Source organism: Linepithema humile, chromosome 1, assembly GCF_040581485.1.
Source record: "Linepithema humile isolate Giens D197 chromosome 1, Lhum_UNIL_v1.0, whole genome shotgun sequence".
NCBI classification, from domain to species: domain Eukaryota; kingdom Metazoa; phylum Arthropoda; class Insecta; order Hymenoptera; family Formicidae; genus Linepithema; species Linepithema humile.
In genome coordinates, this window is record NC_090128.1 from 33805417 (window position 1) to 33824550 (window position 19134).

The window sequence follows — 19134 nt, forward strand, 5'->3', positions numbered from 1 at the left end:
TACGTATCTGGGTAGTCTCTTCTAAATTTTAAATATTACACGAAATATTTGCTTAGTAATTTGAATATACATCTAAAGTGATTCCGAGGGTCTCGTTACCGGTGGCGATGGCACTTGGTGACGTCATCTTGGGAGAGAGCGTGATGTTTAAAGTAGGCCGCTGCGTGAATACGAGACACGATTGGTTATTGGCCACAAAGTATGAACGAAACATCGAATCGAGTTTACTCGATATCATGCAATAAAAAAATGTGGTCTTTGAGCTTACGTGTATCTGTTTATGTTAATTTTTAGGTCAGTAAAAATGTCCTGTTCGCGTACGCATGTCTTGTTTAAGATGTGATATCACCGTGCATTCGCGAAAGATAACGCGAGTCTTAACGATCTTCACAGCTGCTCTTTGTAGCTTGTTGCATTCGCAAGGAATCCCAATTTTCTTTATCGCATCTTCTTTCAGAGAAAAGAAGGTCTTCGTCAAATGCATCAAGTTCATTTTTGATGTTTCAGAAGTGAATATAAATTAATACAATTATATAAATTAAATCATTTGTAGATTAAAATTTAAATATACTCGTATATACATACATATAAAATTGATGATTGAACACGCAGAATTCATACAGCATCTATTATCGCATGTCATTAGTACAATCGAGAAGGTGATGACTTTGCAATTAAAAAAGTTTTTGTCACTATAAATCGTTCTGATATATATATATTTATAGGTCAAGCCTTTCGTTCTCAAATCTTACTTTCCAAAGTGAAATACGCATCATTGATTGATTGTAAATTAAAGACGCGATGAAAGCGACAAATCTTGTTATTTATAACATTTCCTGTGACGTTAACTTTGCAAGAAGATTCTGAATGCCTTCAGAAGAATTTTTGTTCTTCAGTGATTTTAGGAAGAGTATAGGTGACTTTTAATATCCGTTAATACACCGTAAAATCAAAATTGTGAAAAGTCTCGCGATTTAAAATGGACATAGTCGAAAAATTTCTCAGGCTCCGAAGAGATGAAAAATTTTCTCCAAATTATGGTGTTTTAATCAGAGTTCTGATAGCGAATAAATTTGGGCTCTATGTACGAATTTCTGGATAGATAAAAATATACTGATATAGATAAATAATAATTTAGATAGCTTAGATAAAGTAAATTTTTCAGTGAAGTGGAGAAAGTGGCCAAATAAGTGACGAATAAGAGTTAAAGTTGAAAGAGCAAGAGTCCAAAGAGAACAAGGAAGAAAGAAGAAGCGACTGCTTTTTGATAAGGAAGAAATTATAGGTTTGATAGTTAAATTTTTGAAGAATACGAAGTCTTATAAAATTATATCAGTATTAGAGATTATCGAAAGACGATGTGATATTCAGTCTAAAAAGAATCATATTCAAAAATATTATCATAATTCAAAGACGTTATTACTTTTTGTAGTGTAAATTTTATTTTTTATTTTATGATTTACGTCATATGAATTTATATAGTTTTTCCGCTGCGTCTGTATAAATTAAGATCATACGATTAAGATTTATCAGGTCAAAAGGTTATTTATTTATGCCGTCAAAACAACTTAAAATACATATACTAATTTATTAATTAGTGTGATATAATTAATATAATAATATTGATTTTGTATTAATGGATATAAAATTAATATTATTATATTAATTATATCACACTAATTAATAAATTAGTATATTTATTTATGTCGTCAAAACAACTTAAAATACATATACTAATTTATTAATTAGTGTGATATAATTAATATAATAATATTGATTTTGTATTAATGGATATAAAATTCTTTAAACATTTTCTCGATTATTTTTCTATCAACTGTTATTTGCAAATGTTTATAATTGCGCGATAAATGCTTGCGAAACTGTAAATGGTTAAAAATGAACAAAACTGTTGTTGCAAAAGTTAAACACGCGCTGATTTCGTGAACTTGGAAGTTGTATACATTATTGCGGAACTTATGAAAGAGACTGACGCATCTAGTTCTTTCCTTTTCATTCTGAGATAACGCACACACACAAATGTATATCAGCGAAACCCATTGTTCGACGAGATGGGTCGTCGACATTAGATAACATAATTGAATCTGTGCGAAAGTATGATGTGAACTTTTTACTCTTATTGAACGTTTAAAGCTACACAAACTGCAGGAAACTCTCATGAACTTTCCAGGATGTAGTTTCCATCGCAAATTGAATTTTATTTTAGAACACGAATATTTATTTCACTCTCCTTTGCAATTAAGACAAACTACTAAACAAACTACTAAGTAATATATTTATTGCAAATTAATACAAGTTTAATGCTCTTTAAAGAATATCATATTTTGAAAAAAATTCCCGAGAATATAGAGACGACATTATTGTGTATAAAAAAATGTCGTAAATTGTCATTTTTATGTTTCAATCAACATTCGATTAGTAAAACATAAGCATATTTGCAAATCTTTTGATTTTTGCTTTTTCAAAAACTACATGAAGTTATCGTATTCGTAATTTGTATGTTTAAGAGATGTGTTTAACATGTGCTGCGTATTCAAGGAAGGAAAATAAACAGCAAATTTTAAATTTAAATCTGAAATAATTTTACATAAACTTGGCAGTCTTAAATTTGTAAAACTAGCGCTGCAGCAGAAATAATATTTTTTTTAAACAAGCGTAGGAAATTTTTTCTTTGATACCAAGTCATTAAATGCATGATGCATGCGTGATGATATTATTGCATATGATCGTTATGTATGTCAAAAACTTGACGCGATAATTGCGTCCAAGGTCGCGAATAATTTTCACTTTCCATGAATTATTTTTGTGAGCGATTTCTCATTAACTTAAAAATGAAATGTAAACGAAAAGTGAAAGCAATTAAATGGCGCTATTTTGATGCTTGCTTTTACTGTCGACGCTATTGCTATTTGCAAAATGGCTCTTTTTAATTATCAATAAATCTAACATTTTTTCGCCGACACTTTTATAGCTCATACAATTTTTATACGCTTGATCGATCGTATGTAAATAAGAATAAACGAGTGAAAAGAACGTAACATGTGTGGAAAGTGCGTTTCAATCGTTGCTGTTTTAACTTGAAGGAAATTTTACGATCAGCAAACACGCTGATTTATTTTCACTGCTGGATCGTTCTTTTAATTGTAATACTTTTCAGATTTATATGTTTATGTATGATTCTTGCCCGCTTAAAATATAAAATCTGCTGATCAATATATCCGTGACTCGACTTCTCTGGATACTTCTTGCTGGCTCTTATACATAGCTTACAAATATTTGCTCTTTTTATGTTATTCGCTTAAATTGATCATCGCAAATAAAATTCCGCTATTTTTGTTAATACAGATGAATGCAGAGAATCTGTTGTTAGATTTGACGGAATAAATATTATTGTCAAAATAAAAGTTTTTAGCCAAGAATTTTTATTTACAGAAATTTCAACATTTAACATAAAGAGTAAACCATATCGCAATACGATGATGTATCTAAACGTACAAAAACGTTAACTGGAAAACAAGTAGAATAAATTTGCATCAATTTTATCGACGAAGGTTGACCGCGACAAACAGTATTCGCAGCCTGCGTGAGCTGCACCCTTTTGTATTAATTAAGGAAGTTATCCCGTTACCGCGCGATCGAGTTTAATACCATTACTGGGAAATCATACGAGTGTGAAGCGAGTGTGATGACGCGATGAATCAACTAACAAAGGATTTAGTGCGAGAGTAAAAGCTTTTGTCGACTTATCTATTACGTACACTATGAGTGTTAAATTAAAGAATGCAAAAATGGATATTAATTTAAAACATTAAATTTACTAAACTTGCAATAAACTTATGCCGTCGTTAAATTAATAAATTTATATAACATTTATTTTGCTACTATAATAATTATTATATATTAAATCGCGTGTAAAGAGCAAAAGTGTAAAATGTTGAGAAAATGTGTCAGAAATTGAAGTGTACAATAATTATGTACAATGAGTACATAATTATTTAAATATCGTTAGAAAGCTGGATGTTCTCTGGAAGAAACTGTTCGAACTTCCAGTTACGCTGCAGAAACATGTGTTTTCATCGCGCGCAAAGTCATAGGTTCACGATGATTCAACAATTACCTATCCAAGCGCTGTGAACGATGTTGCGCGGATGTTTTTAAAAATAAGGGAAAGTTCGATGAGAGAAGAAGGAAGAGAAACGTGTAAAACTCAATACATTCCTTTGTCTGTTCGACTGTGCGCATCCATTTCTCAGCACTTCTCTCAAAAGTCGTAACGCTATTTTACTACGTTACTCGATATTATGACGCCAGGTTGAAGCCTTATTAAATGAGTATCTCGAATTATGCTCAATTCGTATGAACTATAGTGATCAGTATCGCAAAAATGAATCTTATGTAACACATTTCTTCCGCTTGTGTAATACATTTTTTTAATTATTGAAGTATTTATTGCCTGCAATTTATTAATTATGTAGTTTGAAATACATAAATTCTAATCCAAATCTTTGTAAAAGTTTATTTTAAAGTACAATTTAATAAAGTTTTTATTTATATGTATATCCGCAAACTATTCTAACAAATGAACGAGATTATTTACGAGATCAGTTTTCGCAGTTTTCTATTTTTCAATCATATTTCTGGTATAATATCTCGGGATACCTATATAAGCACCTTTTCATCGTCATAAGCAACGCAATCAATCATAATCTGCAGAAAGTACTGAATGGACCGCGTTGTCCAGATAGAACCACTCAAGAATCGCGACATTATCTGTCGTCAATTAAAGTTCAGCAAGACGTGCGTGCAAATTACTGCGACAGCAGCCGACAGCGATAATCGATCCAATGCGAATGCGACGTATTATTAAGCGTCTCTACGCGTGTTTTCTAGCCGGGAGCATAATTTCTCGCCTCTCGACAATCTCTCAGTGTTTTCATTCGCGTTCTTCGCGCCATTCTTTCGCAATCACGCCGTCGTATCTCTCTCATGTTTTCTTCACAGTAATTTCTCCCATGGAGATTTTTTTAATGCACAGCGATGTTCAGGAATTTGAACGCAGACAATTTTTCGCAACAGAAAATTCTTATACGAGCTTTGCGATGATTTAAAATGGAAAACAATTTGTCGTGACATCTTAATTAAAGAATCATTGAGTGTGCTCACGTTTGCAATATTAGATATTGTCGGGATAAGAGAAAAATGACGATAGACATAATTCTTAGAGAATATATATCTTTAATCGTCGGGAATCTCGGTTAAATACGTTGCATACGGTTTGCATCAAAGATGCCGCCGAATCTAATCATAATCGCTGTCAGCCGATAGCTAACATAATAGTTCTTTATTATAATATGCAGACGACGAAAACAACTTGCGCGATAGGCTTTTGTGCGGCATTCGCATCTCTCTTTCAGAAAAATCCTACAATATGCATATCCAATCGATTCTGTAAAATGTAGACCACTCTTCTAAACAAATCAGTGAAATCCGAAGATACATTCGTTTTGTGTCGCGTGATGCATTTCATTAAATTGCATTTTCCCGAGCAGAAAAGCACAATATTCCGTATCGCGTGCAAAGAGATTTCTATATCCCGTGGCATTTTGAGCTCGCGAATCACGTGTCGATGAAAGTAATATTGGCAAAATTATTTCTCCTAGTTAAATGCGTTTAGAATTTGCTACGCACTAGAAAAATATTATGTGAAATATAATTAAATAAAAATGATTAGAGTTGACCCGATTCGAAAATTGCAGATTTTCTCAGCTTTAGTCCCAACTTTTGATTTGTATAATTTTTCTTCACACACGATGCATGTTTTCTCGTTAAATAAAAATTCTGATTACGATTCACGCAATGAAATAAGTAAAATAATATCAGTTGTATATCTGAAAATTATCATTATTTTTTCTACTGATTGTTTCCGTTGCATGACGAGATTAATTAATGCTTCCGTTGAATTTAATGTTTATAATCATAATGTTCAGTTACAGTCAGGAGCATTGAAAGCTATCTATTAACAAATTATTTATTTATTAATAAATTATACTAATTATACTAATAAATCATGATAACACTCGATTTACTGGATTTCGAAAAATCTGGAAGTTTAAGAATATTTAAAATTTGAACATCTTTCTCTCCATCGATAATTGAGATAAGTGATATATATTGGTTAAAGTGGAGGGCCACTATACACTAATAACACTGTTGTAATTAGTATCATGTTTTACACCCTAGCACATCACCAATTGGAGGAGGGACGCCAGCGGAAGTACATAACTGAGAATAGGAAAAGATCTTAGGGAAGTAAATAGAAGGAGACAGTTTTGAAAGTAAATGGGGGTGGATAACTTTCAATGCTCCTGACTGTACATTTCCATCATTGCTAAACGAAGTGATCATACAGTTTTGCGCGGAGATAAGAATAAATGATTTATACAACAGTAGTTTAAGAATAATATTACTTTTCGAGATAAGACAATGCCATTACTAAAGTATACAATTTCTTATTTTGCATAATTATTACTATCGAAAGAAAAATATAACAAGATTTAACTCACGTAAAAAATTTGCAATTTACGAGATTCATCACGATTATTATTAGTGATGAAAGTGGATCGTTCATCGCTGAATCTGGTCGTTTATCGATATCGCAAGATTAAAAAGGCGGCCGCGGCAATAATGAAGGCCAGCTGTAACGCTTCCTGATCTTCTTCGGAAAATTACGGCACCGATAAAAACTGAAATCACCACGCCGGTAACTATCTTAACCACCAGTGACGAAAGTGGATCCCTAATAACGCCGCTGCACAATGATTCAGAAAGTGAAGAAGCGCGCGATCGTCGTGAGGAGGAAGGAAATACACGCGCCTATTTCCTGAATCGACCGTAGAAACTGGAACTTTGTAAATGGAAAATCACGATCGCGCGATCAGCGTTAGCCAGCTGATGACGAAAGTGGATCACTCATGTCACCGCTGCTGGGATATCTTGATCTCAAAGCAAATCTTTGCTCCCGCGAGAAATCGCAGCTTCATTAAACGGTAAACGCATGACTCGCGCAGTCTGACGCACATAATACGCGGATTACGACTACTCAGTGACGAAAGTGGACTAAAGCGGTGTCATCGTGCAGATATTTCAAGTTGGAAAGTCACGGAAAAGAGACGAGGAATGCAAATAAACTGTTTTAGATGTTTTTAAATGGTATTTTACTTAAAAATCGAATTCAAAAAACTCAAATTATCGCATGACAAAAAGAAATAATTTGGAAAAATTTAATTTAGATAATTTCATAATTTTATTTCAAATAAATTTTATTTAATTTTAATTTAACGCGAATATATTGCCTAGTAAAATAATATGATTATCGCGTGATATAGCTTTAGCCTTTTAAATCTGAAATCCGACAATATTATATCTACTGCATCCATACATTTATGCGTAAGAAATTTTTTTAAAGCTCTACAATATGCACTCTCCATATTTTTTTTATTCGCGTATCCCGTTGATTAATTATTTCAGAATTATTTCGTTTGTATCCAATTTTGCAAGAAATCGTTTCTATTGCAAGATCGTACATCTCAAGATCGAACTGGTCCAGCCTCGTTGACACGTCAACTTGCCGAACAGCTTTTACTTCAAAAGCATATCCCCTCGTATCAGGCAGCTGTCAGCGCCGGATACATGCTGCTCTCTGACGAATTCCTGCGCGATACCCTCCGCCGACTTTCATCCTCCGATCGGACGAGGTGAGCCGTGCCAGCATATGTGGCACACAGCGGCGTGTCGTTTCACGCGCTGTAAATTATCCGGCCGTTCGTGTCACGGTAATGCGGCTGCGTTCCCTAAAACCCGACCGAGGCCAATACGCGCCGTTTAGCTCGCGAGAGGAAATTATGAGGTGTTACGCGCACTGTGTCCAGCCGCCGCCGCCGCCGCCGCCGTCGCCGCCGCATTACTCGCGTGCGTGTGTCCGGCACGGTGATAGTGACTTTCATTTGGCGTAACATTGAGTGCAAGGGGGGAAGGTCGCGTATCCGCCATCATTAGCATTCGTAAAAAGATGCAGGAAGCGTACGTGCGTATCCCGACGCTCGTCGACTTCCGACGCAATTGTCTGCCTTCGGAAAGCAACGCACTTGAATCGCCGGAAGCAAATGGAAGCTAGAGTGGCTTAGAAATTCGAGTGTTTACTTAGATCAGCGCTCGGAATTAGTTGCACATTTCGGGCCGATTTCCGAGACAACGCCTCCTGTTCCATCACTACCGCTCGGCCGCTGGCGGCCGAGCCGCCGATAGCTCTGGCTCAGGAGCGTTTTATATTAGAAATAGGCTGGATTGTTTAGGCATCTTTCGGGAAATCGTAACATTTTCTTCACTACATAAATAATGTTTATTTTTATTAATACATAATATATATATATTTAATTATTAATGAAAATAAACATTATTTATGTAGCAAAGAAAATATTACTATTTTCTGAGAGGTGCCTCAACAACCCAGCCTATTTCTTATATAAAACGCTCCTGCGCCAGAGCTATCGGCGGCTCGGCCGCCAGCGGCCGAGCGGTAGTGGGGGAACAGGAGGCGTCGTCTCGGGAATCGGCCCGAAATGTGCAACTAATTCCGAGCGCTGACTTAGATGAATGGTCTGTTACGATATGAAGGGAAATTGCTTTTCAATTTAGACGATAAAATCTTATGCACACTTTACGTGCATAAGATATATTATAGTATAATTAATGCTTTTACGTTAATTATACATATTAACATTAATTAGTTTAGACAGTTTGATTTTTCCAAGTTAATTTTTAATATTTATGATATACACATTTGGAGCAATTGTAGTGTAAAGCATAAAAAAACTTGAATTTATATTAAACCTCTGGCCCGAATAATGGTTCAGTTTTCGATAAGGCCGGCTTTTGTCCATTTAGGATGGAGATTCTAATGGCTCTAAAATTCTTTCGGTGGACCACTTAGATCGTGGTCGTATTTCTTTCTTCTTTTTAGTTACTAAAAATATCATGTACAAGATGCCTACACGGTGTATTTCGAATATCTTCAGAGAAAGGCGGTCAGAAAATTCTCTACGACTTTCTACATGGGCCATATATTCGGAGATGCTGAATATGCATTGTACATTAATATGTGCATTATTAAGAACATTAAAAAGAAATGCAGTAGCTACACTTGTAAAAAATGAAATCAAATCTCACCGAGTGTTCTCTTCGTTGAAGCAATTATTCGGAAAACTGCTTCAGATCGCCGCCGTCGGATTTTCTCGATGAACCGGTTTCACCGTTTCGTTCGCGTGTGCAGCATCGCTTAACTTCGGATGAAACGGAGATTTAAATCGATGACGTGTTGTAACGATCGTTTCGCAGACGTGATTTATGGGGAATCCGAGTGTCAGAAGAATACGGGTCAAATTAAAAGCGCGTATCCGGTAGCATGTACATCACGAAGTAGTAAAAGCTGAAGATCATCGTGTAGACACATCGAGCATTCAGCGTATCGATTACACGCACATTGATGTAAAAGCGTGTACATGGAATATACAAATGAGATATAAAATACAAGCCGCGTTAAATGATTTATTTTTTTATTATCATATTTATCGTAATTCATACAATCGTTTTATTACTATCATAAAATTTTTGCTGGACATTTTGTCAGCCTAGGCGCTTGCCTATGTCTGTACGCTTATATAAATTTGTGCATCAGGTGAGCTTAAGTGAGTCTTCTTTCGTTGGGGGAGCCCCATGGTGGGTCAGATAACGGTCAGCCGCGTATTCCACTTGGCCGTCCAGTTCGTGTCTCGATCCACTACGCTGACTCACAATTTGAACGCTGGCAGAAATTTGAGAACAGTTCGCGCGAGGATTATCCTTTCATACATACGAGAAAAAAAAGAATGTTAAAGAACAAAATTTCTCTTTCAGTATCGCTCTCTTTCGATAAAAGTTGAACATATTGATTAGAGAAAAAATAATAATCGAAAATCCAACACACTTTACTATCGCAACAGTGAAATAAAATTCGTAATGAGCGTTATCTTAATTTAGAAAGTAGTAAATTGGCGATATTAGAAACTTGGTCTCGTAATATCTATCTTAGAAAGCTTAAAAGTAATTCCCGCACAAAAGTGCTTCGCTTAACAGACGACTCGCGTTTATCATTGCTTTACTCGCGCTTAAAAGCCTTTTATGATACGGTTATTGCTCTCGACGATGTTTTATTTTCGTTTTGACAGCTGTTATGCGAGGAAAAGATAAAAAAGAAAATAAAGACGGAAAGCACGCGGCGAAATATCCGGAAGTGCAGCGCCGTCCGCCGCGTTGGATGCAGTATGCAACTTTCGCCGAAACTGATCCCACTGACCCACTGGACACTCAGTCTCCAATCAAATGGAATGAGTAATTACACACTAGTCTCTGTGAAATTGATTAGAATTGAATTGAAACTGCAAAGTGACATGACAAATTATGCAGCATGTAGTTTGAAGTTATGAAGGCGAACTTTTGTTCACATTTCCGGCTTTCTCGTCGCGGAAATAACACAATCGAAAATTACAGAAAATATATTTACCGCAACGTTAACGATGTCAATGATAACATGAGATACGATTATTATATTGGAAAATACAATAAAACAATATAGTTAATTATATAATTTGTGTAGCGTATCGTATATTTTATTATCAGATACTTAAATAAATTCTTTTATGCTTATAGCCGCGATGTTTGATTAATATATCACGTTTGATATAGAAAAAAATTTTTTATAAGGAATAACTGTAAGAAATGTTGAAATAAAAAAAAAAACGGATGCTGTAAACAGAGTCTGCTGAGTCAGTCGCCAAGATCTCGTAGTAGCACGATCGTAGCACACGTGTAGCCTTGACACGTGCTTTGTCTATATGCAAGCACGATATAACTCATCCCGTGTAATTTATTTCAAACGTCCCTGTCGGCTACTCACTTCCGTTTCAGCTACGATCCAATGATCTCAGTTTCGAATAATGATATCAGTGATTCACGAAATCGCGTAACCTGTTCGCGATAAATTGGTCGAATCCCTCGCTGAATTATGCATCATTTGTCAAATCGCCCGACGCTATTTACCAATTGAGACTACCTATGTGAACTTGGCACCCGACTTTTAATAAATAAAGTTTTAATTAAGTAAAATTATAGTACTTCGTTTGTAGTTGTTTGTAGTAAAAATATTTTTGTTTGTAGTTCAACCCATTATAAAAAAAAAAATGTTTAAAAAATGACTGTCACCCGACTTTAAGATTTTTCAAATCCGCTTCTTCCACGTGATTCGGAATCGTTTGTAGTTGTTTGTAGTGATTTTCTTTTCGTTTGTAGTTACACCGTTTCAAAATTATGATTGTTTAAACAATTAGCCAAGAGTGAACTTTGTTAATTATAAAGATTTTTCAAATCCGCTTTTTCCACGTGATTCAGAATTGTTTGTAGTTGTTTGTAGTGATTTTCCTTTTGTTTGTAGTTGAATAGTTTAAAAGTTACAAAATATTTGCAATAAACAAATAATGTAACTTTGTCAATTTTGAAGATTTTTCAAATCCGCTTTTTCCACGTGATTCGGAATCGTTTGTAGTTGTTTGTAGTGAAAAATAGAAAAATCTTCAAAATTGACAAAGTTACATTATTTGTTTATTGCAAATATTTTATAACTTTTAAACTATTCAACTACAAACGAAAGGAAAATCACTACAAACAACTACAAACGATTCTGAATCACGTGGAAAAAGCGGATTTGAAAAATCTTTATAATTAACAAAGTTCACTCTTGGCTAATTGTTTAAACAATCATAATTTTGAAACGGTGCAACTACAAACGAAAAGAAAATCGCTACAAACAACTACAAACGATTCTGAATCACGTGGAAAAAGCGGATTTGAAAAATCTTCAAAATTGACAAAGTTACATTATTTGTTTATTGCAAATATTTTGTAACTTTTAAACTATTTAACTACAAACAAAAGGAAAATCACTACAAACAACTACAAACGATTCTGAATCACGTGGAAAAAGCGGATTTGAAAAATCTTTATAATTAACAAAGTTCACTCTTGGCTAATTGTTTAAATAATCATAATTTTGAAACGGTGCAACTACAAACGAAAAGAAAATCACTACAAACAACTACATACGATTCTGAATCACGTGGAAAAAGCGGATTTGAAAAATCTTTATAATTAACAAAGTTCACTCTTGGCTAATTGTTGAAACAATCATAATTTTGAAACGGTGCAACTACAAACGGAAAGAAAATTGCTACAAACAACTACAAACGATTCTGAATCACGTGGAAAAAGCGGATTTGAAAAATCTTTATAATTAACAAAGTTCACTCTTGGCTAATTGTTTAAACAATCATAATTTTGAAACGGTGCAATTACAAACAAAAGGAAAATTACTACAAACAACTACAAACGATTCTGAATCACGTGGAAGAAGCGGATTTGAAAAATCTTAAAGTCGGGTGACAGTCATTTTTTAAACATTTTTTTTTTGATAATGGGTTGAACTACAAACGAAAATATTTTTACTACAAACAACTACAAACGAAGTACTATCATTTTACTTATTTAAAACTTTATTTATTAAAAGTCGGGTGCCAAGTTCACATAGGTATTGAGACTTCGTGGGAAAAATGTAAATCAAACTAGTTTTAAAATAAATTATATTAAAGAGGCCTCATAAATTAACAATCATGGCCTCACAATCATGAAATAAAGAGCCAAAAGCTTATGCTGGATGGACGTGCGATAAGTGTTCAAGACATAATTTTTCTAATATTCTAATATTCTAATAAATTTTCTAAATTTTCATAATTTTTCTATGTTCGATGCTTAAAATTATCGCAAAGAAGAATAATGAGCTCTTCTCGACGACTCCAAACTATGCGTGTATAAATAATAATGATCTTAACAAGTCAGTAATTAAAATAAAAGTATAATATATTAGAAAGAGAAACTGTTCATACCATGCGAAGCGGTTATTAAATTTTATATTGTAACACATAGTTTAAGACAACAACTGAAGAAGGCCTAGTTACAGGTTTGTTGTTTATCTTCTGGTTCAAATACATACGCACATCCATCCAGCATAAGCTTTTGGCTCTTTATTTCATGATTATTCAAACTAGTTTTATTTCTTTCATCTTCTTCTCTCTACTCGGACGCGATGATAATTAACACGATGTGGAATAAAAATAACATACAATAAATTAAGATAATAAATAATAGATGTAGATAAAAGAGTAATGAAAAATAGATGATTAATAAATCAAATATTAAAAATAAAAAGTAGCTGTAATTAATTAAAGAATTATATTCTTAATAGTACGAATGTTTAACGTGTGTACTACTGTATTAATCACTCGGAGTAAGAAAACAGTGATTTATATTAAATTCTTGCTGACTGAAATATTCGAATCCTTCGGAGAAGAAACTTCCGTTACCAGCATTAGAACCCGCTAATACTGTAAACGAATTTTTCCCACGGGACCGAACGGATTCCGTTAACTTTGATACAACGCGTCGATCCGAGCAAGAATCGTCATTATTTCCTACGCGTTTCCAAGGTGTCCACCACGACAGCAGCATCTCTCGTGCTATAGCTAACCCACTTAAAAGTAACAGTAACGAGCGCAGCGAGGTTCCGGTATGCCCAAAAATTTCAAGTAGTACAACGGTGACACCAATCGGACGTTTCATCGTACGAAAATAAATTACCGCTTATCTGTCTTTTCGTCCGTGCGCGATTTTTTCGCGTTGTTTGTGAAAAAAAGGCGTGAAAAAATCATGCGCGAAGAAAATGAGACTGAAAAACGTCGCGTGGTTTTCCATCGAGTTCCTTGGTTGCGACGACGCGATTTTTGATGTCTCGTTTGTCGTCGAAGAAAGTGCAAGTTATGCTCCGCCGAATGTAAATTCTTTCCCCGGTAATTACCCACGTGTACCTTTCGCGGATATCTTTGCCGGACGATTAATCGCAGTTTTCAACTGTGTAGCCTCGCGGCAGATTTACGCGTAACGATGCGTGCTCCTGCTACAAGATTGCTTTGAAAGTTATGATTGCGTTCGCTTTCCGTGTTCAAATCCATCAGTCGCTTACCAATTAAAGGGAGTCCATAAATATTTTCACAAAATTTATAACTTATTAGGTCCTTGAATAAGTTCTCGCTGTTTCTTAAAAGATGGCGTAGCGGCACTCTGTGCATGGAATTTCGTACGGAAACGCATCAGCTAAGTAGTACTATATGTAACCTCAAATTCTAGTAGATACAGTTTACCACAGTGTCAACCACGTGTTTAATTACCTATTGCGAAAATGTCTACTTTTGTGCCAAATAAAGTGTTTTTGCGGGGAATTTTATTGCACTGCTTTATTCAAAAGAAATCTGCAGCTGAAGCACACAGAATTCTTGTTGAAACATATGGTGACAATGCTCTGTCGAATACGACATGCAGAGACTGGTTTAGGCGCTTTAAAAATAATGACTTTGACCTTGAAGATAAAGAACGTTCTGGAGCACCGACAAAGTTTGAAGACGAAGAATTGGAGGCATTGCTTGATCTAGATCCATGTCAGACGCTAGTAGAGCTCGGGAAAACATTGCAAGTAGATGCGTCAACAGTTTCAAAACGTTTAAAAGCGTTAGGAATGATCCAAAAGCAAGGACATTGGGTGCCGTATGAGTTGAAGCCGAGAGACGTTGAACGACGTTTTCTCATGTGTGAATTGCTGCTTCAACGGCATAAAAGAAAAGGTTTTCTGCACCGTATCATCACTGGAGATGAAAAGTGGATACACTACGATAATCCTAAGCGTAGAAAATCGTGGGGGTAAGCCCGGCCATGCATCAACATCGTCGGCAAAGCCGAATATCCATGGTTCGAAACTTCTGCTCTGCATTTGGTGGGATCAGCAGGGCGTAATTTATTATGAGCTGCTTAAACCTAATGAAACTATCACGGGAGCTCGCTATCGACTTCAGATGATGCGTTTGAGTCGAGCTCTAAAAGAAAAGCGGCCACTATACGGGCAGAGACACGACAAAGTCATTTTGTTACATGACAATGCTCGGCCACATGTGGCAAAACCAGTCAAAACTTACCTGGAAACGCTTCAATGGGAAGTTCTACCTCACCCGCTGTATTCACCGGACATAGCCCCCTCGGATTACCACTTGTTTCGGTCGATGGCGCATGGTTTGAGCGAGCAGCGCTTCCATTCTTTCGAAGAAACCGAAAAATGGGTCGATTCATGGATTGCGTCAAAAGATAAATCGTTTTTTCGACGGGGGATTCAATTACTGCCAGAAAGATGGGAGAAAGTGGTCTCTAATGATGGACAATACTTTGAGTAAAGTTATTGTAAGCCTTATATTTTAAATTAATGTTTTTTTTAACAAAAAAAACAGCGAGAACTTATTCAAGGTCCTAATATTATTCTTAAAAACGAAATATTTTTTAATTATAGTGTAATAGAAATAACATCTTTTATGCAATTATAAATTATATCCTTGCGCTTTAATTTAAAAATGACACCTTTTAATTCTAATTTGTTTAATTAAAGAATATATTCAAGGCCCAATAATTTAACACAAAAGATTAACGAGAAGCAAAACAGCCTGTGCTAGATGGTCGTGTCTGTGTATTATAGAAACATATGATAACAACGTTTCGATCTATATCAGGTCCTCTTCAGGTTTCAACTAAAATTAAAACGCTCAATTTATTATCGCACGCAAAATCTTCAATATTCGTACGCATGGTGTTTCAATTGATGGTGTCCAAGACCAGATAACAATAATTTACTATTCTTAGTCGTAATGAATAAAAACTAAAATGTTAATAAAAAGGAAAAATTGTAAAATTGCAAATTTGAAAAAAAATGCACTATCAATTGAAAATAAAAATCAAATGTATTTAATTCTGAAATTTATTTTTAACATATTACTACACGGAGAGAAAAGAATAATTGCAATAATCATAATCTAGTGTTTTTTTTTTGCGCCAACCATATTTTTATAGGTATTCTAATTATATGGTTATACGATTGCCAGTATTATACATATAAGATTATTATTACTAGCATTATAATAACAATTTTTATAAAAATGAGTACTTTGATTATAATTATAGTCCCATACAATTATAGCTCCAAATATCACATACTTTTCTCTCACAATCAGTGTAATAAATATACCTATATACAAAATAAAATCATCTTTATTTTATATTTTTCTTATTTTATCTTTATATTTTGCATATAATTTATTTTTTATAATTAATTATAATGTAATACTTGCATAATGTCAATTTAATATTAATTAAACTTTCGTTACTAATTAATCCTTTGTTTTAATTTACAGGTGACGATACCAAAGAGTACAAAATAGCATGCCAAATCAAAGCAAGACATCGTCAAGCTGCATCTTCTTATTATGCTGCATCTTTTTAACGAGTTCGATATGGGTTGCTGTCGGTAAGTGCACTTCAAATTAGTTTCACTACATAGAAGATATACATGAATTTTATCTATTTTTCTGAGATAACAATGGAGTCACTTGAGATCAACGAACCTCGTTCGTGTAAAACAAAACGAATACCAGGATGACGAGAAACGAATTACGTAACAAAAGTGGAAAACAATAGCGGGAAATGACGTGCGTTACAGCTTATGTAATACTAAAAAGGATCACAATGAGACGAATCGAACCTTACGAAGATGTAAATTTTACGACGGATTACAATTCAAGTCGAAAAAAGCAGAGCGCAACTTGTCAAGCGCGCAACCTCGTGACCTCTTTTTACCGAGAAAGTACTTGAGATTTGCATGCGTTTCGATCGATTATATCTATCGGAAATTATGTGACTTCCCTTGAATGGCAGTGAATTGCGGGCTATTTCGAGCGTAACGGAGAAATTGTACATTTTCAAGGCGCAATACACACGCCGCGCCGACATAATACCTTTCGTGCTTCATGGGAAAGATCGACATACTTTATCGAGACAATCTATCAGAATCACGAGCGATCGTTCACGATTAACCGCAGCGTGGAAAAAAAAGACGTTCCCTTCCGTACACGAAACGGTCCGATGGATTGTACCACGTGATCGCCCATCTATTTTTATATCGTCCGATAGAAAGTCCAATATCAGCGCCCGAATGACGGAGAAAAGGAACTCTCAACCAATGATCTCTATTCAATTTCACCTCAATCTACAACGCATAATTTGACTTGACAAATGGAGAATTCTTTTCTCTCGTTATGGCTGAAAAAATTTTCTCATTTTTGAAAGATAATTTTAAGACAAGTTTTGTGTATAAAACTAAAGTTTTATTAACTAATATATCGACCGTTTTGTCCAATTATCTTTTATTAAAAGCTTTTATTAAATCTGTTTAATAAGTTTTCTATAAACTATCTATTAAAAAACACAAGAAGATTTTTTGACCAATCTAAATTATTTCTTTGTATATTTATTTTTTGCAGGAAGACTCATTAATTAATTTATTTATTTATAGATTTCTCTGCATTATATTTTACATTTTTGTTTTAGTTATTAATTAATTTATAGATTTCTCTGCATTATATTTAACAGTTTTGTTTAGTTATCAACGAAAAAAAAAATTAAATTAAAATGAAATTATATTCAAAAGCCAACAATCAATCAAAATCAAAAGATTAAATAACAAGCCAACGGCCAGTACTAGGCGTTCGTGCGTGTATTAGAAAAACGTTTACAATACATTGATGTTTCGACCTACATTTGAAGAAGTCCTAATATGAGTCGAAACATCAATGTTATTGTAAACATTTTTCTATGTACGCACGAACGCCTAACACTGGCCGTTGGCTTTTTATTTAATTAAATTAAACGTCATATTTATATTAGTAATATAATATAGAATATGTATAAAATAATTATATATAAAATCTGAAGTTATACAATGCTGTACGCGATATTAATTACGAGAAAAGATACCGATCTCGAGTCGTGGTTTAGGCGAATTTGCAATTATTCGCGTCACAAAGCTCGCCTTTGGCGTGACTCGCGCAATCGTTGCTTCCCGTCAGTTAAAAGCGTTTTTGCGTGATGGGTGTTTTCCGCGATTTACAGAAATAGCGGAAATTTCGCTATACTCGAGTTGTGCAATCCGTTGAACGCAAATTCGTCAAAAACAAGACTTTTTATATTTTCGGCCACGAGTCAAGTCGACAGAAAAACCTCGCTTTTAATTGGGTGTTGTTTAATTAGATAATATTTTTTTCCGCAGGAAATCCCATCTGGCACAAAACGAAACGAGAAGCAGAGATAGCGTCGACCAACTGGACCGCGTTGGCCGACGAATGGGTCACGAAGGCGAAGGCCAGGGCCAACGATCGAATGGACATCGCTCTGCTGCCGTTCAACGACAAATTCCGGAAATTGCCGCCAACGGCGGAGACTTTCATCGTTAACGGCACAAGTGCGGAACAAATGGCACGGGTAAGACGATCCCTTTTGTTCGTGTTCCCCGAACGAGGGATGCGAACAAAGTTGTATTTACACTTGAACCAGAAATCTGCACTGTCACCGTCGATTGTATAAGATCTTTCGTTATCAATCGCAAACTTTCTCTGGCGAACAGTACAAGTGTCGCGAGAAATTGTCCATTCTTTTTTTCTACGTGGAAATCAACGTAAAACCTTACGCCAATAATATGTCAAAGCTTGCATATTGCAAGCATCTTAAATCGCAAACCCTTGGAAAATGTAAAAGATTGATTATTTTGTTGAGATAATTTTAAGACTCATCTTTGGTATTTAAACATTTTATTGTCTACAATTTAAATCGTGATTTTATATAAAAAAATCTTTAATTATTATAAGCATATACGATAGATACGATGAAAATTGTGCTCTTTCCTCATCATTTTTACAATTCTCAAAATATCGACATTTTTATTAAGCAAAACTTGATTAAATTATTAATAGAATCAATCTAGGCCCAGCGTAAAATTAACAGTTATGGAATAAGAGGATCAAAGGCCGCAGCAGGATTGCCAAACAAAAATTA

General features: G+C 34.6%; 1 protein-coding gene across 5 annotated transcripts in view; it reads left to right on the top strand.

Moving 5' to 3' along the window:
* The window catches only part of LOC105678625 (sphingomyelin phosphodiesterase), a 71848-nt gene that overhangs the window by 44734 nt on the left and 7980 nt on the right, over nt 1-19134 (top strand). For all 5 annotated transcript variants that reach the window (XR_010887843.1, XR_001101724.2, XM_012378119.2 and 2 more), the window contains exons 2-3: nt 16443-16555; nt 18353-18564. Coding sequence is in view for 3 of the 5 variants with exons in the window: in XM_012378119.2 (XP_012233542.1) it covers nt 16471-16555; nt 18353-18564 (297 nt within the window). In the remaining 2 variants the exon portion in view is untranslated. The remainder of the gene's footprint in view (nt 1-16442; nt 16556-18352; nt 18565-19134) is intronic.